Below are 24,384 nucleotides of genomic sequence, written 5' to 3'. Positions count from 1 at the left end.
GAATAGGGGTGTTATGTACCTGTTTCATGTGGTTAAAGTTCTGTTTTACTATTAATATTATTTAATTTTACATCTATTAAGCCTTGGACATATTCTGGGTGATACATGGGCTTTTTTTCCAGCATCACCCACTGCAGTTTCACTAATTCTCACCCATGAACCCAGTAATTGATTGATTGATTGAATACTTTATTAGTCCAAAATGTAAACAGCATGTGGTACAGCCAGACACTTTTGCGAACAGGAATACACCTGGTACGTTGTCACAGACTAGTACAACACTTGAACGTAGCCTAGATTTGCACACAGGTATTCTTCCATCTGTGATGCTGGCAGAAATGTGCTAAAACATTTATTCCTGCCGTGCGTAAATGTCAAAAGTGATAAAGTGGTATTTCCCCCAGAAGCGAGGCTCTCCACTATATAGTGGAGTAAAGGACAGACCCCTACATTGTGCAGCGTATGGTGAATTTCTACAACATTTGTTTATCAGCCTGACCCCATTCCTTCTCAGCAGCACCACTGCTGCGTTTGATTCACAATAGGCCTACAGTAACTCTTTATCCTGTGTGCAGTGGTGTGATATGGATTTTAGAAGTGGTGCCCCTCTAAATTTGTGACGTGATGATAAATGTGCATGCATGTGAGGCGTACCTGCGTTCAGCTAAATAAGTCTGGGCTCGCAGAGCCCAACAGAGCCCACGGCATCTCACCCCTGCCTGTGTGCGACCAACAGGGTGACCTATAATGACCTCAGCATCAGCCTCGCATTATACTTGGGCTACATTCAACACTGTACACTTTCAGCCAATGTGCTTATCCAGTTGAGCTGCAATAAGCACAACGCAACAGTAGAACTGGCTCAAAATAGCAACATCACACTTACATTTGATGCTTTTCAGGCACCCAGCAAGGTCTAATCCAGAGGGATTCAGAGCATTGCAACAGCAGCTCAGCTTTGGGACTCGGCTACAGTACATGATGTGTACGTTTCAGACGTTCAGGTATTTTTAAAGAGATATTCATAGTGATTGTATAGAGATATTCAGCACATATAGCCTACTTGATAACATAAAATATGAATTTGTTTAAGTTCCAGGACCAACATTAGCAGCAGTAATTAGTAAAGAGAGTAAGGCTCAGTACCATGTGACAGTCACAGCACCTAGACATCATTTGTCAGAGCACTTACCCATCGCTTGCCAGGGAATAAGGAGCATTTATTTATATTATCAAATATAGCCCTTAATCATTGTTCATCACTTACGTTCTTAAAGGGCCCACAGTTAACCAAACCCTTGGTTAACCAATATGCCTATCATCAAAACAGATCCTCTTTTTCACACAGATGTTTGTGCCAAGCTCGACACAAAGCTCAGAGACCTCTGCCTGCAACCGAACAAGTGCAGCTGGAGTCTGGATTTCCTGATGAGCCGCCGGTCACGCCAAGTGCTGAGAAAGGACAATATCAGGCCCTCTGATACTCAACACAGGAGTCCCTTGGGGCTGGATGCAGAGTCCTCTCCTTTACCCCCTGTACACAGCATTACACAGACAGGTGTGTGTGTGTGGCCACAGTGATAGTCGGATTGTCGATGACAACAAGTCTGCCCACAGGGACGAGATCGCATCACTGACACTATGGTGCCAGGAGAAACTCTCAACATCAATAAATAAACAAGAACAAGGAGCTGATTGTGGACTAAAGGAGGCAGAGGAGAGAGCACACCCATATCTACATCACTGCCTGCACTGCCACTGTCAATTATGTGGACCTGTTTGTCGGATATGCTGCTACCAGTGCTATGTCATGATGTCTCACCTTCACAAGAGATTATACAAACAGGCTGTGTTCTATATCTGCTGCTATTTTTAATGGACTCGTTTAGGTATTTTTAACCATGTACCTACTACCTATATATTTGACATTGCTCAAATTATATTAAGAATCTTTGGAATAATGTGACTTCCCTTGATTATTATCTCAATTATTTTCCCTTTCTACAAACTGCAAATGTTGGGAGTTTGTACTACAAAGAATTTCACAGATTTTGTTTTTCACTTGTAAACCTGTGACTGACAAAGTTCAGTCTGAACCTGAAATCTATAGGGCTGTGCAAATGAAAAGCAAAACATGGTAGTGCAAAAGAGATCTAATGAAAGTTCATAAACAGGGTGTGAATGTGGTTGTGTGTTGTTTGTAATGTGGGAATGTGAATAGAAGGAACAATGTAGCCTCAGTGTTGCCAAGTCAGTGATGTATTGCAACAGTGGCTTGCTGTAGTGCAGTGCTGGAGTTAAAGGATAATTCTGGGCTAAACTATTACTATTACTAACAAAAAATATTTTTCTCATTGAACTACATTGCATAATGAAATAATCTTTCACTCTCTGTATCACATCAAATGGGAGTCATCATTCAGCACACCTGGGTAAGAGCTGGGTGTTAAAGACTTTAGTTAAGAGTTTAGTTCTTATTCCTTCTTTCTTTGCTTTTCTTTTTCTTTATGTGGAGAGTGAGCGACAAGAAACCTGAGGTTAGGGCAAGAAATTACACCAGGTCTCGGATTTGAACCACTGTGCATGTGAATAGGTGCATGTGGCTAGTCAGTGCACCAACAGGTTCAGCTGCCAGGCAGGCACCCCTACTTGAGGCATTCTTGGCCTGCCAGCTGCCTGCAACACGCCACAGACAACAACCAGGCTGCATTCCACACATATCTGCTCAGTGCTTTGAGAGAAAGAGAACTTCAGGCTCACAACCAAACCTGGCATTTCTCTTAATGATGATCTAATGAATAGCTTTGTGGATCAGTGCTGCTCCATTGCTAATGCTTACAGCTGATTTACACAATGTTTGACACGTGTGGTTGAAAATACTATCGACGGTCGTTGGATGGCAAGTAAATTGTGGTGCAGACTGCAGATACAAGACTTTCACAGAGATGTCTAGACTTGCCCTTGACTTAGATAAGTGAGGCTTGGAATTGCTTTCTAAAATGTAAATATAAGTATATTCTGTACCTGAATCTGCAAACAAAATAAATAGAGGTTTAGCGTAACTACTGTACGTATAGTCAATAGTCTAACATATATGTCTTTCGATGTACCATACCATTGCATGTACACAGTCAAATCTTAATTTATCCATTTATGGATTAACTCTCTAAGGTAATGTTTTGTACACTCTTAAGAGTCCTGTTTTCCTTGTATCTAGTCTGACACAGAACTGTGTCCAAGTATGACAGGATTTTATGAGATCCTTAGGACATTACACATAGTATGAGATCCTTAGGACATTACACATAGTATAAGTAAAGATTTCTGATGTTCTACTGTAGATAAAAGCTTAGTACAAGTGATAATGTGTCAGTATGTATTTAGGTCACATCGGTGCACTCAAATGTCTCCATACTCAAAAAGGGGAATTCCATTCCTGCCAAATGTATGCTGGATCTACAGTACGTAACTACCTTTTCCAAAATAGCAATCGTCTTCTATGACCAAAATCGAATGGAATGCTTAGTTTAGAATGCAGACAATGCTCCATTGCACAATGCAGTCTGGTCCAGCAAATAAACATGCCATCAAAATTATCTACCAATCTCATGCTCATTCTCTAATGCTGCCTATCTGTAATTAAAATATTTATCACACAGGCCCAGTCGTCTAATTTTGCACACTTTTGACACTTTGCAGCTACTTTGTCGATAAAAAGGTAGACTTAAATTTCTGATTTGCATTGGTTACAGACAGACACATATGAACATACTGTACATTAGAAATACATTTCAGAATAGCCAGAATTTGAATAACAGAACTTACTGCATCATTCAAGCCGTTTACTAAGACTGGAATCAAGCTATAGGATCATCTCTTCACATTCTGCAAAGCTCCAAATTAAATTCCTTAACTTCTGTGGGTTTCCATTGCCCACATTTTCCATTTCAAAGTATTAAACTTTAATACTTATTATAAAGTCCAAGAACTTCATTTCTTGACTACATTTATCTGTAGCTGGTCTTTTGTGGTTAATGTTAATCTGAATGAGTTTGGGGAATATTGCTGTGAACTAAGCAGATAATTATCTCTATAGCAGAGAGGATTATTCCATATATGCCATAATGCTACTCGACTTTGGCGAGTTTGGTCTAAAACTATTACATAGCGTCTAGTACACCCATCTATCAATTTATACATTGAACAAATAGTAGAATTAGTCATTTCTATCATGCTTTCCATGAAATACCCAAAATATGCAACTCTTCACTCCATCCTAGACCTCTCTACTGTGTTGAGCATCACAGGGTTTACACACACACATCACTAATGTCTCCTTCTAGAGTTGATGACGAGAGAGAATCTGGCTGCTTGGCTATCAGCCAGACTCCAATATTCTCCCACCACCCACACCCACACACACACACGTAATCCAGGACATTCTGAGGGTGCCCTTGAGAAAATATAGAGTTAAGCAACAATGATGGGTCGTCTGTGAATGGCTATTCTTTCTTACGAGGCTGTCTGTATCAATGCAAGAAAATTAAGGAATTCAAAAGGGTACGGGACAGGTTAAGTCCCTGTGGTCCCTTCTTTGGTGCCATCTTGCTAGTTGCTAGACCTCATTGGGGGGGAAAAACTAAACAAAAAAATCTCTAAGAGATTAAAATTGGGCTTCTACCATTTTTGTGGTCACATGTTCAGATACTGGATTCTTATTGGCTTAAAACAGTGGTAAATCAGTTAACAACCTTGAGTTGGCTTATGGACCCCACCCACTGTTGTGTTGCAGTTGTAACATTTCCAACATCAATGCGCCTCCCAAAAAGTGGCGTCCAGTTTCTCCATTCGCGGCCACTCTCTTATTTTGAAGGCCGGACGTAGATCGAGCTCACAATTCCCAATTGACAACCTTCATGATTGACCCACCGTTAGTTCCGGTTCAGATGGTAAACAAGGAAGGAAGATCTATGTTATCATGGTTGTGCTATTTTAGCGAGAACGCCATGCCATCCTTGGCATCAAAAGTATTTTTTGGAGAAAATGGACTCTAAAGATCTGAAAATCCATTGTTTTCTATGGGATGGGAGCACTTTGCGTGCACGTGGACGTGCGATGGAAACGAATTGCGGACTTCACCGCAATGCCACAGTGATAGCCGGACCGAAGGTGAGCCCACACCAGCTTTACTGTATATACAGTTTATTTTGCGCGACATCGCGGGATCAGCACTAAATGAATTACATTTCAATAACTGCACCTTTTCAGGAAGTGTGTCAATAACTGTGACAAGTAGCCTAGGTTATGATTTCTTTTTTTTTTTGTTTGTTTGTTTTTGGCCAGTGAATGTGGCTGCAATCATTGTTGTTTATGGGACTATATGCTGTGGCAGAAGTATATGTGTATTCTGAAACATTTAATGACATAACATAAATAATAATTGCAAGTTACAACTGTGTTTTCTTTCATTTATATGGTAGAAGTGGTAGAAAAACAATTTACCATTCGAGGGTCGTGGGCTGTTAGCTGATTTATCACTGTTTCAGGGTTGTGGCACAAGGCTGAAACGCTTTTCGACGGGCACAAGGCGAAGCCGAGTGCCAAACAACAACCCACTCCCTCTCATGGTAAATGGCTTACTTAATTGTCCATTTATTCCTTTTTTAAATAGACAGAAATGGTAAACAAACATCCATTTGAAAACGTATGGTCATTAACTATGCTTTATTGCATTGATTAAAAGGTAAACTGAGGATGCTCCACAAGAGAGAAAGGACATAAAACAATTAACATGGAGTATCCTGGAGATAATGAGCAATATCACCAGCAATCTTTGACCTGTGGGAATCAGCTGACCGGCTTGTCAGGTTGCTCCAATGACACATTACCAGCCCCATCTCTGTCAATGACCTGAATGATTTGCAAACGCAAAGAGTAGATTACAGCCTTAAAACCATGACTCATCACGCTGCTGTCACAATCTAAAGATTCTGCTACAGTCTTTCTTCTGCATTACTTTGGCAAGTGTTAGCCATCACTCAGGTCTACGCAAGGAAAACGCCTGCGATTTCCATAATGCAACAGGCTGCACTGGGAGAGAGAGAGAGCCGGGGAGTGACACGCAGCAAAGAGCGTCGGCATTAGAGCATATATGTGGCTCTAATGCTGCATATCTGGACCACTAGGCCAGCAAGTGCCCCCGGATTAAATGTTTTAATTAGTCTTTCAAATGCTTTCACGTGCAGCACTAGGTTTGATAGGCAGGCTGAGGCAGCTCAACCGACAATCACGTCTGTGACAAGCTAGTCACAACTTCTCACAAGCGTGTTCTACAGTATATGCCGGGGCATGGGTTGCCAGGGAAAAGGCATGACAGGTATGTGAGAGGCATCTGTTAGGGATACCCCTTCATTCCAACCCAAACCAACGTCATGCTGTGACACAGGAAACCAAAACACAGGCTAGTTGCACGAGGAGAAGAAATAGGCTATAGTCGGTACAAATTAGCTAAACAAAAAGCAACCTTGAGCCCCTTTAACTAAAAGGCTGTTAATTGATTTGGGAATGTATCATTGCATCTATCAATTGAAGATGTTAAATGATCCAACACTATGGGCGCTTTTCGACGGGTAAAGAACCGGTTCGGGTTCTTTCTCCCACCTATGGGATGAACCAGAGGTGAGCTTTTCCACTGAGAACCTAGTTGGTTCCGAACCGTAAAAGTTGGTTCGGAACGGGAACCCCAAAATCCTTGGTTCCTCTGGTTCAATCTGGTCCAATCTGGTGGAAACGCAAGCCGGTTCGTGGCCAGTTCGCAAGAACAAACCAAGGTTCCAAGAAAGTTGAACGGCACTGGTTCTTGAACCAAGGTTCTTTTGATGGAAAAGGCCCCTAAAGGCTCACAACCTGGAATCAACACACCTGGTTATCGACTATACAATACTCAGTGCTCCTTTGAACTGACCCAAATGCGTGCTGGATCCTAAACCTGAATACTAAACTGGAGTGTCTTCATTGTCTCTGTAACATCTGTTTTGTACCTCCTCATGCGTAAATAATAATAATCAGCAAACAGCTGGAACCATATAAACTTAGTGCTGCAATGGATGATTTAATGGCTTCCCCTGCATCCAGCCAGCCAATGGCTGCACTGTGTTCTAACCCACTGTTTCTCAATATGGAGTACAGGGACCCCCAGGGGACCTTGAGACGGCTCAAACTATATGATAATAGGAAGAAAATGGATCCTCACCGGTCTGTAACTCTGAGAGTGCATTTGAACACTGTCACAGTTAAAATGACCCTGAGAATTCTACAGTGTTGATGGAAAAGAATGAATGAATATCAAACTGGGGGGTACTTGAAAAGGAAAAAGGTTGAGAGAATCATTGTCATGCACACTGCTGAACTATGAAATGTAAAGACATTATCTGGACTTAATGCTCACCCAGAACTTGAGAAGTATGGATGCAAAAGTAAACATCACATCACAATACAAGGATGTAAATAGATCCATTGTTAAACTAGAACAGGTGCAGAATTCGATATAAGGGGATACAGCTGGCTGCAGAATTATTCCCCACTGTCCCTGCACGGACATCAAAGAGACACACATTAACTCTAGTTCCAGCACCCCTATTTAGCTTATGCAAATGAACCCCCTTCTCCCGTCTGGAATTATGCACCGTGCAGAAACTGCTGTCAGCGGGTACAATGTACTATGACATTAGTACAGTACTGGCCTGCACCCACAAGCCTTTCATTCACGTCATTGTGCATCCCGTCTTGTGAAATGTGAAGGTGATTTGTTGGACAGTTATCGAGATATGTGAAGGAAAGACGTACACAGGCACATGCAGAGATTGATGCACCAATCCTGGTATAACACTGAGAGGATCATCATCTGATCTTGTTGCCAAACTGAAATAAATAGGAGATATTCTGCCAGCCGCTGGGTTTTGAACCTCACTTTCCTCTGTCTCTGTACTGTATGGTGGCTAACCCCTTTGGCTGACCTTTACGTAACCCGTACTCTGACAGCAATGTGACACCATGCATGCAGACATGAGTTCATGCTGGAATGAAATCACAGTGGACAGGGCACTGTACGACAGCTACATTTTACTTTCTTGATGAGTCAGTCTGTGTGTGTATGGGGGTGGGGGGGGGTTCACATAATGAGGGTTCTGTTCATCTCTTCATAGCAATGGTTCACTATACAGTACTGTATATTCTGAACTGGAATTCAAGAGGTATTTCACAAAAAGAAAAACAAGTTTCAACTTGCTATTGCCAATATAATTTTGTAAAATAAAAAGTTGGAATTTCTTCTTTTTTTTTTACCCTGTAACCCTGGCTTATTTAAAAAGTATTTCAGGCTGAGTTTTGAAGTAAATTCATGTTGTTTTTTTGTTTTGCCCACCAAAACAAAGGATTTAAAGTAAACAAATGGCTCATGAATCCTATGGCAGTGGAGACGAGAGTGTTGCCAATGCAGATCCACACTGGCCTCAGCTGCGTATGGAAACGTTTATCACCAACGTCATACCACTCAGGGAAATCATAAGGCATACAGTGCATTCAAGTGATTTGGCTGGATGCTGAGAACGAATGTAGGGGAACTGAAGTGTGCTTTCTTTCATAGCTCTAGGGGAATTTTGGGGACATAGTCTCTCCGGCCTACAGTACATACAGTCTCTCCGGCCTACAAAAAAAAGACAATGTCAAAACAATGTCCAGCTTAAGTTTACAGTATGCCATTGCAAAAAATAAAACATTGCAAATTATACGCTTAATTCTATCACATCTTCTGTTTTGTTAGACGTTTACATCGCTATGAATGAGTGGTTTCGTTTGAATACATCATTTCAAAGCCATGCATGGTAAGGTGTACAGTAGGTGATGACACACACTAAAGCCATTGTGTCACTGAGTTCAACTTCCTTCCTGGCTTAGTGGTGGGTGGTGCAATAAATCATTGGTTGTCATGACATAAGTGGATGAATATTATACAGTAAAAGGTCAACAAATGAAAGTCCTACAGTCTGACAAACCTGTCATAAATGGTTCCTGACAGCAATACTGCCAGTGCCAATGATACTAAAGCTCAAAAAAGCTTTGTTGAAGAAGCACCTACTGTACTGTATGTACAGTGTTGTCTGAGATACCCAAAATAAAATGTTGACCTGTGACCTGACCTGTGTCGCATTCCATTCCACTGCCTCACTGAAACTGAAACCCATTGGTTTGTGTATTAATTAACAACAAAGATTTCCAAAATGCTTCAAAAATTGCACACATTACAAGCTTACACAGCTCATAACGTCTATTTTCGAATAGCATTTGGGGCTTGAGTGGCATTAACAGAACCAGCACAACGTGCCCGTTCCCCCGGCCCTAATTCACTGGATCTCAAAGTGGGGTCGGGTCCTGTCCGGGGACCCCCAGGGGTCCACGAGGGGATTCCACCTTTATTGGTATGTAGGAACCATTCCATGTGTACACTCTCAGAGTTAAATTAACATAGATTTTTACAATATAAATTGGGGTCCCAGAGATTGAAATGCCATTAAATGGGGGTCCGTCCGTAGCCTAATGCATGTCAAACTGGGGGTCCTTGAAATTAAAAAGATTGAGGATCACTGCTACACAGAGCCTTAAAATCTTCTCTTAAGGGGGTGTCCCTGGATTATCTTTTCAAATGGGGGTCCTTCCTTGACATGACAAAGTTAGAGAAACACTGCCCAACTACAATAGACTGGACCTACCCATGGTGGCAGCTCCGAGGTGGCCACACACTGCTTCACAGCCTTCTCCTCGTGCTGCAGGAACGCCAGGGCTCGGTTTATCCTGTTGTCTTTGTAGCCGTGGTTCTTGCGCCAGTAGAAGAACAGCCCGAGCCCCACCAGCACCCAGCTGAAGCTGAACTCGAAGTATCCCAGCACGTAGATCGGGAAGATGACGGCGAACGTCTTGGCGAATTTAATCCACATTTGGGTGATGTCCGCGAGGGACGACTGCGGCTCGTCGTCGTCCAGCAGGTCAGAGGGGGACAGCGGCCCCGATGACGGGCAGGGGCTGACCGGACTGACGGGCGGTGTGATGCCGCTGGTGGTGGGTCCTCCATTCCCCAGTCTGGAGCCCCCCGCTCCTTGCGCTCTGCTGCTACTCATTTCCACTCTGGAAGAGAAGTTTCCGAACAGACATTTATACACCAAACAAGGCGAAATAGACCAGCCACGGCCCTAACTAGCTCTGGTCCAAAGCTTTAGAATGAGTTATCCTTAACGCTACTATGTCACTGATGAGCCCTCGCGCTCACAGCCGCGGTAGCCCAGTCTGCTCAGACCCTCGTCTGTAGTAAAAAAATAAGAAATACACTTTCGCTACTTTCTAAAACGAAGACGGTTCTAAGATGTTGAAATAACACTTTCCTTAGTGGGGATACTCGGAACCAGCCACATCACGTCTAAAATGTACTTTTTGGACAGAAAAGAAAGGAATTATCCGGAAGTTTTAGCTACTCCACAGTGCCCTCTACAGATCTTGTCAATAGAACATTCCATTGACCAGATTTAGCCTTCCCGGTGAAATATTGTATTTTCTGTCTAAAGTGTATTTTAGACGTGAGGTGGGGGGCTCAGAGTGTTCCCACTAAAGACAGTAGGCTTTCAACTTTCTAAAGCCGTCTATGTTTTGATGAGAAGCGAAACTGTATGTTTGTTTGTTTTTTTTTTTTACTACAGACGAGAGAGGGTGCGCAGCCTTTCCTGCGGCGCAAGGGATCATCGGTGACAAGGAGAAAGAACTCCTTCTTCTAACGCTATGGACCAGAGCTAACCCAGTCAGCAGCATGATTACGAGCTGAGAAAGTTATAGAAACTGCTGTGTCGTCTCTTTACCCGCCGCACCCGGAAGGTCTGCGTTATAACACATTATTAATCATATATGCATGTCATGTCACTGGTGAACAATCTGATTCAATCACTCAAGCCCAGCGACGAGCCGAAACCAAAACCACAACAAGCGCGACTTTCCTGTTTCCAATATTACTAGCTCACCTTTACGCACATTTAAAAAAACAGCAACTCACCCTTCGTGACCACCTGCGACATCCGCACAAGATTAAAAAAAATAAAAAATGAAAATCAGTCTAGTAGCGCTTTTCAGTCCACTTCACTTCATGGCGTCTATTTCGGCTGCTTTACTCTGTAGCGTAGACTAATCTCTTCCTTGAACACATCCTGCTCTGCCTGCCAGAGGCTCTCCCGTCTCCCTGTGTGTGTGTGTGTGTGTGTGTGTGTGTGTGTGTGTGTGTGTGTCTCTCTCACACACGCACAGCGACGCGCACACACATCCACGCAGCAGGCAGCGAGCCTTCAGGCTCGGCCCCTTCTCTCAGTCTACAGGAAACGGTCATCTCGTTCACCAGAGAGGGAACTTCTAAAACAGATTCAATGCGTCATCTTGTGGTGGATGTGTGGTAGAACAGCTATTCCCACCATTTAATTCCAAGGACCCACAGTAGCCTATGATAATAGAACCCAATTTGATACTTTTGATACAATTCGGATACAAGGTCTACTGAGATTTATTTTAAACTCAAGAAAGCCATTCAATTCAAAAGAGCTTTATTGGCATGAGGAAACATATGTTTTGATACTTTGCCAAAGCAAGAGTCAAAATATAATACAAACTTTTGAAAATGGGCAACATACAGTTGGAGGGGGTACAGCATTGTGTAAACAGAGCTATGTCACATTGTGTAGTTATATACAGGGTATAAAGCTATGGCTTGCCTTGTTTATATTGATTGATTGATTGATTGATTGATTGATTGATTGATTGATTGAATGATTGATTGATTGATTGATTGATTGATTGATTGAAGACTTTATAGAAGTTTGCATAGGAAAAGGTACAGGACAGTACAGTTCACTGGTAAAGGTCAACTAAAAGGATAAACACCACAAGAAAGCTTTTGGGCTTGTTTAAATTGGGGTCCCTTTTTATAACTCATACTCTACACTACAATATAAATGACAGACATAACACACAGTACTATGTAAACAATGTAATTATAAGAAATAAATGGTATTTACAGTAGAAAGGTCAGGGGAGGTATAGGCTTTGATTTTTATTACCAGTTTCGAATTGCAGCCGCCTGTATAAGTGACTTTTCAGATCGGTTTTAAAGGAGGGTAGGGATTTACCCTCATTGGTAGGGAATTCCACATTTCGGTGGTATACCAGGAGAACAAATCTGGGTTGGACATGGGGGTCTTTAGTAGCCTACTCAATACACTGAGACATTAAATCACAGACAAATATACAACAATAGCCTACTATGCAACATATGACAATCAGGAATCAGAAATACAAATAATCTATGTACGGATTTACTCTCCTCATGTTCCACATTTTTGTGGCATAGCAGGATAATGAATTCAACCCTTTGTTTGTGCCAAATCTTGGTTGAATGTGATTAGTGGAGCTGCCTCTGGTCTGGTGTTGTGATTGTGGACGTCCTCAACGTTTTTGAAATAGTTTGACAGGTTCATCATTAGTTTAGTAGTGTATCTTGTACACCAGGCCCATTGCAAGATGCTGTACTCTCTCTGTCATCTACCCTGAGCCATCCCACCCTTTCAAAATTAGCCTTATAGATGGAAGGTTAAGCAGAAGCCTAACCCGTTTGTTTTGGGATGTTTGGAGTCTTGTTTATACTGTAAGGCCTTTGAGGTGCTAGGATACTATACTGCATAGTCATAGTGGGGTTGAATGAGTGCTCTGTACTGAATGAACTGTACTGTCATGAAACTTTCCTATGGAAACCTCTAACAAAGTTTTCAATCAATCAATCCTGCTAGAGTCTTCAATGGCATTACACAGCAGACATAACAAAAATAAACGAAATAAATACAATTAAATAAGGCAAAGGATACACTAAATATTAAGTCAATTATGATTAAAGGGTCTAAATAGATATGATATGATATGATATAGTACTTTATTGTCAGTTCACACAGAATTTTTTCTAGCGACACAGCAGCCATGTCTGCGAAACAGAATTACATACATAAGGATAATACAGACAAGTGCAATGTCCACCGCCTAGCCTACCTCTGGCCAAACTCCTGATTAAGCCTTAAAGTCGACTGATGGACAAAGGACCTTTTTAGTCTGACCTTATTGTATGCTGGAACACTGACCGTATCTCCTTCCTGAAGGCAGCAACCTATATTCTCTATGCAACACATGGCTACTGTTAGAGGTAATATTTCTTGCCAACCTTAGAATGCTGTTATCAAACGTAGATGTATATAGATTCTGAAGTGGTTGTACAACTATTTGAACAAATGTTCAGTTGTTGCAGCAGTTGTGACTTTAGGGCTGCAGACATGCATCCATACCAGGTGGTACTGAAGAACACTCATAACAGAAGTGAAAAACATAAGAAGAATCTGTTAGCACCAAATGATCTTAAACAGCGAAGGAAGTAGATTAGTTGCATTGTTTTCTCACACACAGATTCAATCTGATCTTTCCATGACAAAAGATGGTCTATTACTACTCTGAGGTATGTATACAAACAATCTCTTCTGTCTTTTTTAATGATGAGCGCGTTGTTATCACTCCATTCGACCACCTTATTCAATCTGGTTGGTGCATACCAGGATCACTGGAACTATCTAAGAGGTAAGTTAAAACTGTATCATCAGATTAGAATAGTTTATAGAATTGTCAAAACAGTCAACTAAAAAGCACTACTGCACCCATACTGCACCATGGACATTTCCCCACTAGATGTCAACACTGTCCTTTTCAGTAGAAGACCATTTCACAGCCAGTTGGAGTGAATTTATTGCTGAATTTATGAATGAAATGGAACAAAATACTGCTACTACATCTGGAGATGCAGGTTTGTTTAATGAAGGTAAATGACAAGAAATTGAAACTTATTGGTGGGGGGGGGGGGTAATATACAATTTATACCTATATTATTTTCTAGGTCTTTCGGTTAGCATTTAGGTCAACATTTTCTTGACATGTAGCTGAACTAGAATGACTCAGGAGGACAGGAGTGGTAAACATACAATGATGTTTACCACTGTATATCCTGATTATGGCTCCTGGTTTGATACCCGGCTCCTCCTGAATGTGTGTCGAAGTACTTAACCCCCGGCCTAAATGCTCCAGATGTGAAGGGTGATGCCTTATATGGTTACCATTGGTGTGGATGAATACGGTGCACATTGTTAAGTGCTTTGGATGCATCATTTGTTAAACGTAAATGCACGTATATTTCACAGTGCTCATGTATTATTCACATGTTCTCCACTGATCTGCATCCCTCTTGAGCTGAGCTTTCTACATGCCCGACCGCGGGAGCCCAAGACGGGAACTGCCTCGAGGGGGTGACCTGATGTAGACCAGCTCAAGTGGGACACCAAATCACAACCAAACCTGCACTTCTGAATGGTAGATAGGGAAAGCTAGAGGAAGAGGACTCTAAGAGGACATTATGGCTTGTATGACACTCACAGTTAAACTAAAACTCAGGATTTTTCAATATAGGCTTAGTACCTACGCCTCTTAAGTCACTCAGTCACTAGAAACAGCCTGTTGCTGTTGCATGTCCACCTCCTCCCTCTGCCCTCAGTTTCCAGCTGACTCTTTACTAAAGCAAACACATCCTAGGCATCCTAGGCATTTTGCCTACCTTGATCATACTGGGAACAATACACTGTAAATTAAACATGAAATGTGTGGCAACACTAAGCCTTTCTTTGTTAGATCCTGTCATGCAAACTTTCACACATTTTGATTTTAATGTGCTGAAGTTTCAGCATGCCTTTAAATTGTCATTTCATTTTCAGTGGCATTACCAAACTGTGTGTGTGTGTGTGTGTGTGTGTGTGTGTGTGTGTGTGTGTGTGTGTGTGTGTGTGTGTGTGTGTGTGTGTGTGTGTGTGTGTGTGTGCGTGCGTGCTGTGTGTGCTGTGATGTCAGTTACTTTATGTGTACAGTATGAGCACGGATCTCCATACATGGAGATCCATACTAATACATTTGGCTAATACATTCCATACTAAAATACACGAAGAGGAGCCGTTTGCACACATATTACATAGATCCAACCACTATAGACATATATTGTTATGTGCATAGATGTGCATATATGTAACTCGTCTCACGCATCAGCAAGGACTCAAGGGAGTGCGAAGACAGTGCGGTGCCAGCCGAGTTGTTAGGATATGCCACTGTGCAGATCCAACCATATGGGCCTACCAATATACCGGTACAGGGTATGGGCATAATGACATCAGGGATCTCCATATATGGCATAAAAGCCCCCCAGCACTATGACTCAGACAGTGTGTGTGTGTGTGTGTGTGTGTGTGTGTGTGTGTGTGTGTGTGTGTGTGCGTGTGTGTGTGTGTGTGTGTGTGTGTGTGTGTGTGTGTGTGTGTGTGTGTGTGTGTGTGTGTGTGTGTGTGTTCCATCTGCTAGATGAAAATGATTAAAAATAAAATATATCTGCCGGCCTTAGGCCATTTTAGGATAACACCTTTGTTCTAAACTGTATATGTTTTAATTAATTTAGCTCTTAGTTTGCGCTCAATTGTATTTCCGAGTCTAAATAAAGGTAACAAACAAATGATAGTCTTTTGATTAAAGAGTTTATTAGCAGTTTGCAATAGAGAAAAGTACAGTTTCATGACAGCTCAAATCACTGGTACAAGGTCAACTAAAAGGAGTTCATAGAAAGCCTTGCGGCTTTTTTACACATGAACCACTTAGAGTATCTCAAATAACATTGAAAGACAGACGGATAAAACATACTACATAGTACTTTACCTAGGATAACAGCAATTTCAAAAGCAGAAAAAGCATAACATCAATTACAAAGGCATAAAAAAGGGGGGGTTAGCATGGGGGCTTAGTCTATTTACAAGTCACGAGTAGCAGCTGCCTGATGGTGACTTTTCATACCAATTTTGAAGGAGGCTAGAGATTTGCTCTCCTTTAAGGCTTGCAGAAGGGCGTTCCACATGTTGGTGGTAGCCTATAGCAGGAGAACGAATTAGAGCCTTGTTTAGTGTTACATCTATGTTGAACATGATTAGGGGCACTGCCTCTGGTGTTGTGATCGTGAACATCCTTGACCTTTAGGAAGTAGTTTGTCATGTACATGGGTATCTTGGACGTGTAGTGTACACCAGGCCCATTGCAAGATGCCGTACCCTGTCAGCTACTTTGAGCCACCCCACGCTTTCGTGGTGATGATCGGTAAGGTGGGCCTGAGCAGGAAGACCAAGCACGACCCTAATTAGTTTGTTCTGGGCTGTTTGGAGCTTTAACTTTAAGGCAGCTGGGGCATCGCAATACCAAACGAGGATTCCGTAATCAATGAGGGGCCCAATAAGAGCACCTCCTAGGGTCTTTTGAGATTTAATATTGAGTAGAGGGGCAACCCTTTGCAAGAAACAAATTTGTTGGTTGACTTTATTGATTGTCTTTCGCATTCATTTCCGGGAACACAGTGTAAAAAAGTTTTATAAACCACTCAAAATTCAATGAAGATGGTGATCAACAATTTTATATGTTCACATGGGGAGAAAATCATAAGATTTTGAGTCAAAAAACACAATATTTATGATTTAGGAAAGTTGTAAATCGGTCAGAATTGACTGAACACAGCTGGGCCAGGGGGGTTAAGTCTGATTGAGAGAAGTCTTATTTTAAGCATGTGGGAGCAAGCATATCAAATGAAGGAAAAATATGTTAATTCGAAAAGGGCCATTTAGAATGCTGCAGAAATGTAAATTAAAGTACATTTAAATTCATCTTTTTCACTTTAAAATACTTTTCATAGCCGCGCGTGTGTGTGTGTGTATGTGTGCTTATGATCACAAGTGTTATCTTGTCTGCATATCCTTGTAAGTGTATCTTGTGTGCGCATGTTTATTAATGAGGGAATCAGACTAAACTGGCATCACATGTGTGTAAAGACGTTTTTTTGCGGGGGGGGGGGGGGGGGGGGGGCGCAAGGAGATGATATTTTGAGAAGCCAAAATATAAAAGTAGTATCCAGATTTTAAACATTTTGAAATATATAGTGTGCAAACTTTACTTAAATATATGGGAGTGTAATCCCTAAAAGGCGCGAAAACAAATGGTGTTCAGTCTGTTCACATAAAAGACATTCTCTGGTGCTCTTCATACCAAAGGTTTGTCAGAAACATTATTTTTAATGATTTTACAATAAATTATTTATTAGTAATAAAAAGAAAAAAAAAAGAAAAGAGGGACTGACATTCACAGCAGGGGGTTGGCACCAGGGGCATAGTTCTGCCGATTTAAAATGACTCCAATACGGAACTAAAACTTCCTATGATTGGCCGCTAGTTGCGCTGTTTTCCCCCCCGGCCGATCGCAAAAAGAATTGCCCACCATTGAATCCCATTCATTTTCCCCTTTTTAATTAACATTTTCATGAATACTGTATGGTTCCTATCGCTAGTTAAAAATTGCCTTTCAATCACCATCATATTCGTTTTGTCGAAATGTGGTCCAATGTATTTTAAAATAAATTATAAAGTTGCGGGGGGGCGTGGCCAACTAAACTAATACCAGCCGGCTGTGTTCTTCTTCGTGTGCTGTATTTCGGGAGGCTCCGACCACATTCTCCCATGTATCCCTGCGTTGCACGAGACTGTTGGCAGCCAATAGCATCTCTGATGCTTTTACAATTCTATGATGGCGACACCCATTCCAAGGGGTAGAAAGGGCCATTTGCGCTGCATAGAAACCAATGGCTTCGCTTCGTCCATATTTTTCTACAGTCTATGGTTGGCACTGACAACAACATTTATAATGTATTTGCAACAAAGAGTGCTTTGCTTCAATAGCTGGACTGCATTTGTTAATTAGTGGACTATATGGTGTGGCAAGAGTTCAAGGTGAACCTCCTTCGCTTGCACAGCTTGAAACCTATTCAGAGGTACACTTTTTTCAGTGCTATCTTGAAGAGAGCTCTAAAAAAATATGAAGGAGGTTTCACAAATTCAATTATTCCTTGGATTATGACACATCTCCCAATATACTGTAGGCCACGGCCATTTCCACCTCACAAGATTTTCCACCATTTTTATTTTTTTCTAAAAAAGTTTGTTATACTATTCTGTCAAAATATCAGATTTCTCAGATACAGCGTGTCAAGGCACAGATCTCCCTTGACTGAGATCCGCCCTTCGAGGAGTGCACTTTTCTAGTTTAATCTGTACTCCCCAGTGCTTCCAGACCAATTTGGAGGTTAAGACTGGTTGAGAAATTGTTGGACAGATGACAGGAATGGGAATTAATTTGGAGCAGATGGTTGAGCAGCTTGTTTGCCTGTTGCCACAGTAGGAGACTACTTTGAAAAACTTTTAATTAACTGACTCCATTCATTTTAATTGAAATGGATTTGACGGATCAGAAGATATCTACCCAACCCTTATCATTCTGTTGCAGTGTATGAATTGTGCGACACTATCATCATCACTATGTCTCTGTAATAAACTGCCTGTGGGTTTGATGTCTTGTAAATAAGCTTACTTGAGTCCGTTCTGACCGTTGTCAGCAGTTGTATTTTGTTTTGTGCATATACTCATAGTCAAAGATGTCAAGATGTCGACCACACCTGTGGGCTGGCATGGCATGGCATGGCTGGCATGGTAAGTGTCAACCAATTTACAAAGCATTGGATTCCTTGCCTGGCTCCAGCCCATAGACCTGCCCACTCTCTGAGCGGATTGGTTCTCTTGGTCTGGTGTTGTCATATGACGCTTAACTTGATATGGTATCTTGGCGTACCAGCCAATGAAATCAATGCAAGATGGAGGAGGGGGTGGGTCTAACTTTTGAAAATCAACAGAAACAGTGGAGGGGGAAGCTCAGCCAAAGCTCTTAAAGAGGTGGTGCCATAGTTTTGTACTTTTTCTGTTTTTCATGTGTCTAGGAGGTTGAAAGTACTTCATTAGACCCCCTGGTGTGGTTTTTATGAGCAATTATGTATTCTCTTGGTATTTGTTTGTTTTCTCTTGGAGGCTGCCACCTTGTGGTCAAAAGTGTCAGTTAAAAAACACAGATACAACTAGAAGCAGTGCTCTTCCGAGCACAGGTCTCCACCAGGCCGTGCGTCCTGGTGGTGCTACTGTATAATAGGCCAATGTAAAAAGGGTGGCATATGTTCTTCACCTTAGATCTTTCATGGCAATCGGACGCTGCATGCATGATTTCAAGCATTGTGTTCCAAAAATGTGTTTTGCTAAAGTCTACCTGCTGGTGGCGCTATAACAGGACAATGTTAAAAAGGTAGCATTTGTTCCTTGACCTAGTGGGAATATGTGTGGCAAATGTCACGGTAATCGCAAGCTGCGTTGATGATTTGAGGCATTTTGTTCAAAAACTGAGCAATCCTGCAAACTTTGGAAGCTAATATTAGCCAATCAGGATGGAATGTGAAATATCAGACGGATCGGACTTGATCACATGACTATAGAGATACTGTGTACCGATTTGCATGATTTTTGGATAAAATCTCAAGGAGTAATATCCAAAAATGTGTTTTACATAAGTTGGCCCAAAGGTGGCGCTATAAAAGGCTGATGTGAAAAATGCAGGGCAAAGGTTTATCTTTAGCCTCTAGGGAGTGCACTTACAAAGTTTGAAACTGATCGGTGGAGTTATAGGTAAAACCACAAATCGGGCTGTTATAGCGCCACCATGAGGCTGATTAAAAAAAAAATTAAGTGGCATTTCTTCCTCGGCCTAGTGGGAACGTGTGTGCGCGATTTCATGATAATTGCACTTTGCGTTTGTGATTTGAGGCATTTTGTTCAAAACGGCTCAATCCCACAAACTTCGGCCACTAGTTGGCGCTAGAAAAGGCCCATTTGAAAAATTTAGGGCAGAGGTTCTAGATTGGCATCCAGGGAATGTGTGTGCTCACTTTGGCAGCGACCGGGCCAACGGCGACTGAGATTTGGCGCTCACAAACTGCGAGGACGCACGGACGCACGGACGGACGCACGGACGGACGCACGGACAGACGCACGGACGGACACACGGACGGAGGGGAAAACATACTCTCCCTCAGCCTTCCGCTGGTGGAGACAATTACATCACAGAATCAACTCCTCCCCTAATTACCATTCACCCAACACTGTGGGGTGTAGCTAACTTAGCTGGGTCACCACCCACCATGACATCCATGCATACTTAATGGACTGGGGGTGTGGCTACATAAAAACCCAATTTTAACTCTTTCTGTATACTTTTTTGGAAAAAAAATCTTCCTCCTAGTATAATCATAATACCTGATAATCATGTTTTAGGGGGGGGGGGGGGGGGGGAATCATGGCACCACCTCTTTAATTGCTCCCTTTGAACTTCAAAGGGGGGTTGTGCACACCTCGTTAGCATCAAAGACAAGGACCTGTTTGATGCCTGTCATAGAGGGGAGGGGGAGGGGGGAATATGTTTCCCACCAGATCTCTTGTGATTGGGAATTTCAAATTTCAAATCCCCTCCCTTTGAAATCTCTTGTCCATGGGACAATGTCAGACTCAAGCTCAGCACAGAGTCTGATATCAGGCTATTGAATTCCATTAATTTCAGGAGAGTATGAAATCATCTTGCAGAAACTGGACACTTGCCTGAGATACGTAATCTAACACAATGACGTTTTTGTCAGAGTCAGAATCAGTTTTCCTTTTTTTTTTACACCTCCATAAAGGGGAGCAAAATTCTGTTCTCCACAACTCATGGTGGTTCACATCTAAAAACAATAGACATAGGCAAAGCCGTTAAAAGTGCTGATGCATTCAAAATGCAATTTAGATACAGCACTATTCAAAGTGCTATTCATCTCTCAAGATGTTTGATGGATCTAAACGAGACGATCTGTTTTTTGAATAATATTCATATCTGCCATGAAGCCATATTTTAGCAAGCCATTCATTATAAAAACGCTTTCGTCTGTTTCTTTCAAATACAGGGAATTTACGAATATACTTTGGGTATTATCTGAGTCTTATTCTCTTTGTGGGATTATCCTCTGTTTCATGGGAATAAGATTTAAAACTTTAATTGGATATTTTAGCTGTTTATTATTATTTTAATATATCCATCAATATATATTCTTAAAAGTATACAGCAGTGGTTCTCAAAGTGGATTTCAGGAACTCTCTAGGTTCCTTTATGGGGCTCTAAATTGACCCTTTCAAGTCTGTAACTTAGCTAACTCTGACCGTATACAAATGCGGGTCCATTTGGTTCCATTTGGTTCCATTTGTATACAGTTCCATTTGTACACTGTCAAAGTTCAGGGGAGACCTTCAAATTTCAAAGTTTGAGAACCACTGGTATAGACTATAGACAGTATAGAGTAAGGCAAGCATTCAGGCTTCTGATGGTTTGGGTGAACCTGTTGGAAGATCTGCTGGTGCTTCCCCAATAAGCTCTTGAACCTCCTACCAGATGGTAGGAGTTCAAATAGATGGTGGGAAGGGTGGGCGGAGTCAGTCATTATGCATGGCCTTCCTGACACATTGATCTGTGTATGTGTGTCAGATAAGGGCAGGGAGAGGGACACCTGTGAGCTTCTCTGCTGCTCTCACTATCCTCTTTAGGGACTTGCGGTCGGCATCTGTACAGTTCCCATGCCAGACAGACAGTGATGCAATACGTCAGGATGCTCTCAATGGTTCCTCTATAGAAGGATGTCATAATAGAGGAAGGGGAATTCACTTTTCTCCGCAGGAATACAAGAGTTTTAGTTTTAGTGTTTTAGCGCTTTAGTCACTGTTAGCTTTTGTAAAAGTTATGTTATTGTTTCAGTCTTAGTGTGGATTCATTGAACAAGACCGGCCATACAGACAGTCCCTGTTGAAAAGGTTGATTTACACAATTTGTCCATGACTTCTTAACAATATCAGAAATATCAGAGACACAGATAATTCTAAGCTGGGCTTAAAAAGAAAGCAGTGAAATCTGGTAATTATTCCAAAATCGAACAAACAAAAGTTTAAGGATGTGGTCACATTGAACTTTGGTTCTATATATGCGGGCGAAGGGAGCGGTTTGTTGACATTTCTGGAAAAAAATAATAATAATGATAATAATAATAAAACAATCTCTTCCCATTAAAAAACTTTGGCAGAAACCGCCCGCATAGGTAGAATTAACGTTCGGTGTGACCACAACCTAAAGTGTAAATCCTGCAACTATGTTCCCCTGTGCCTCCATCCGGGGTAGGAGAGGAAAGTTGCACGTAGCTTTAAGTGAAAGTAGCAATACCACCATGACAATTGAAATGCATTGGCAGAATCTGCCCTCATTGGTAGAATAAAAGCGCTCTAAGGGCACAATCACACCAAAGTATGGCTGCCAGCTGATAAACTCTTTTTGTGCGCAGCCGACTGTTTTTTGCAGCTAGCATAGTGTTCCAATAACCACTCACTTTCAGTACCTCTCCGTAGCTTCACAACACATGTCTGTGACGAGATATATATGTGACGGAGAGAGTCGTAGCCCCAGCCTTTAAGCCTCAAAAGTCTAGTATCTCCCCCGGATGAAGAAGATATCTCTTTGGTCTAGTGGTTAAGATATTAGACTTTCGCACGGGAGACCGGGGATCGAAACCGGGTGGGGAAGTTCAGATTCACCTCCGTTACATTGTTGCCGTGACCTGGATTCGGGCTTCCCCGTAGGAGGAGGTCAAAGGGGGGTGAGTGTGACGGAGAGAGTCGCAGCCCCAGCCTTGAAGCCTCAAAAGTCTAGTATCTCCCCCAAATCAGAGATGTCTCTTTGGTCTAGTGGTTAAGATATTAGACTTTCACGTGGGAGACCCGGATTCGAAACCGGGTGTGGAGATTCGGATCACCTCCGTTACTTATATATATATATTTTTTACGATTTGTTTTCAGGCCTTTTTATGCCTTTATTTGACAGGACAGCAGACCGACAGGAAATGGGGAATGACATGTGGCAAAGGTCGTCCGAAATGGAAATCGAACCGGCAACGCCAGCAGGCATCATAGCCTAGTAGGCCTATGTGGTATGCGCCTTGACCACTAGGCCAGCGGGCGCTCCTGTGACAAGATATCTAACTGCACAGCAGACAGAGAGAGACAGGGGAGCCTCACCCCTGTCTGTGGATTTACAAAGCTCGCAACACTACAACCAGTTGTCGCTCCGAGGTGTAAAGTCTGGTGACGGTCCGCCTTCGCTTCACCCAATTGAGGGAAAAGCTGAATCTGCATAGAAATGTATCTGCTTCAAGCATTAACACAAGGTCTGCGTGGCACGCCGAAAGAGGGCAAGACCATCAAACCATGCCATTCCCATTTAACTTTGAATATGGTTGAATATTAGTGTGGTGTGACCGTGCCCTAAAGGATGACTTCATCCATTTTCAACTTTATAAAATTGGTTCTCACTAATGCACATAACATGGTTGGTACCACAGGCATTGACACTAAGGCTTGCCCACCTGCCCTCGGCAGGTAAATAAAACGTCAGGGCAGGTGAAGTTGGCTTTCAGGTTTGCCCGACAGGGCAAGTGCTCATTTGAGAGGGGACACAAATGTCTATAAACACAACACGAGATATCTGTCTAAACACCTGAACGTGGCCAGTGCGCTGTGTCTTCTGGTCTGTGGAATGTAAAATAAGAGCACTATTTACCTATAATGTGCTGTTTTTACTGTTGCTACATTTAAAAATATAAAATAACAAGTGTGAAACCATAGACATATTCAATCATAGCTAAAGTATTTGGTATTTGGATTTGGAGGTATTGAGGCATGACATTTTATCGCACAGCCCCAGAAAGTAAATAAATAAGTGTTAAATTGAGCGGTAATAAAATCGTACCTATCATTTTATAATGGACAATTTACTTTTCGGGCAAGTGGGCATTACCTTCGGGCAAGTAGAAAATGACCTGTACTTGCCCGATGGGCAAGTGCCTCTGAGACCTTAGTGTCAACCCATGTACCATATTATAATGACCAATTATATTAAGAAGATGAAAAAAGATGAAGTTGTCCTTTGTACCAAAGTAAAATCTTCCCAATGTAGCATTGTGAGCTATTTCCGAGTAGTCGAAATATAAAATATTGAAGTGGTTATTATATGAATACAAATGCCTATGTGCTGGCAATGCCTTTAAAAATAATGCTATTATTATTCACGATAAAGGTCAGAGCTTTAGTTTTTTCTTATCTCTGCCACAGAATATAGAATATAAGTCTCATAATTCTGTCCCAAAATGTCAAGGCTAATCCAGCGACAGAATACAAATAGCAAAGGTTTAATAAAGTCTCAGAAAAA

General features: G+C 41.9%; 1 protein-coding gene across 3 annotated transcripts in view; it reads right to left on the bottom strand.

The window, feature by feature from the left end:
- The window catches only part of LOC308285760 (extended synaptotagmin-2-like), a gene marked incomplete at its 3' end in the record, with an annotated part of 76,609 nt that extends 65,377 nt beyond the window's left edge, over positions 1–11,232 (bottom strand). For all 3 annotated transcript variants that reach the window (XM_080726619.1, XM_080726620.1, XM_080726621.1), the window contains exons 1-2: positions 11,093–11,232; positions 9,768–10,179 (exon numbers count right to left, since the gene is read on the bottom strand). In XM_080726619.1, the coding sequence (XP_080582745.1) occupies positions 9,768–10,172 (405 nt within the window). In that variant the 5' untranslated portion in view covers positions 10,173–10,179; positions 11,093–11,232. The remainder of the gene's footprint in view (positions 1–9,767; positions 10,180–11,092) is intronic.
- Positions 11,233–24,384: the final 13,152 nt, after the last annotated feature.

The sequence above is a fragment of the Nannobrachium achirus genome (genome assembly GCF_963921795.1).
Source record: "Nannobrachium achirus genome assembly, chromosome: 5".
Lineage (NCBI taxonomy): Eukaryota > Metazoa > Chordata > Actinopteri > Myctophiformes > Myctophidae > Nannobrachium > Nannobrachium achirus.
Note: the sequence above shows the minus strand (reverse complement) of the source record. Positions and strands in the feature narration are given on the sequence as shown.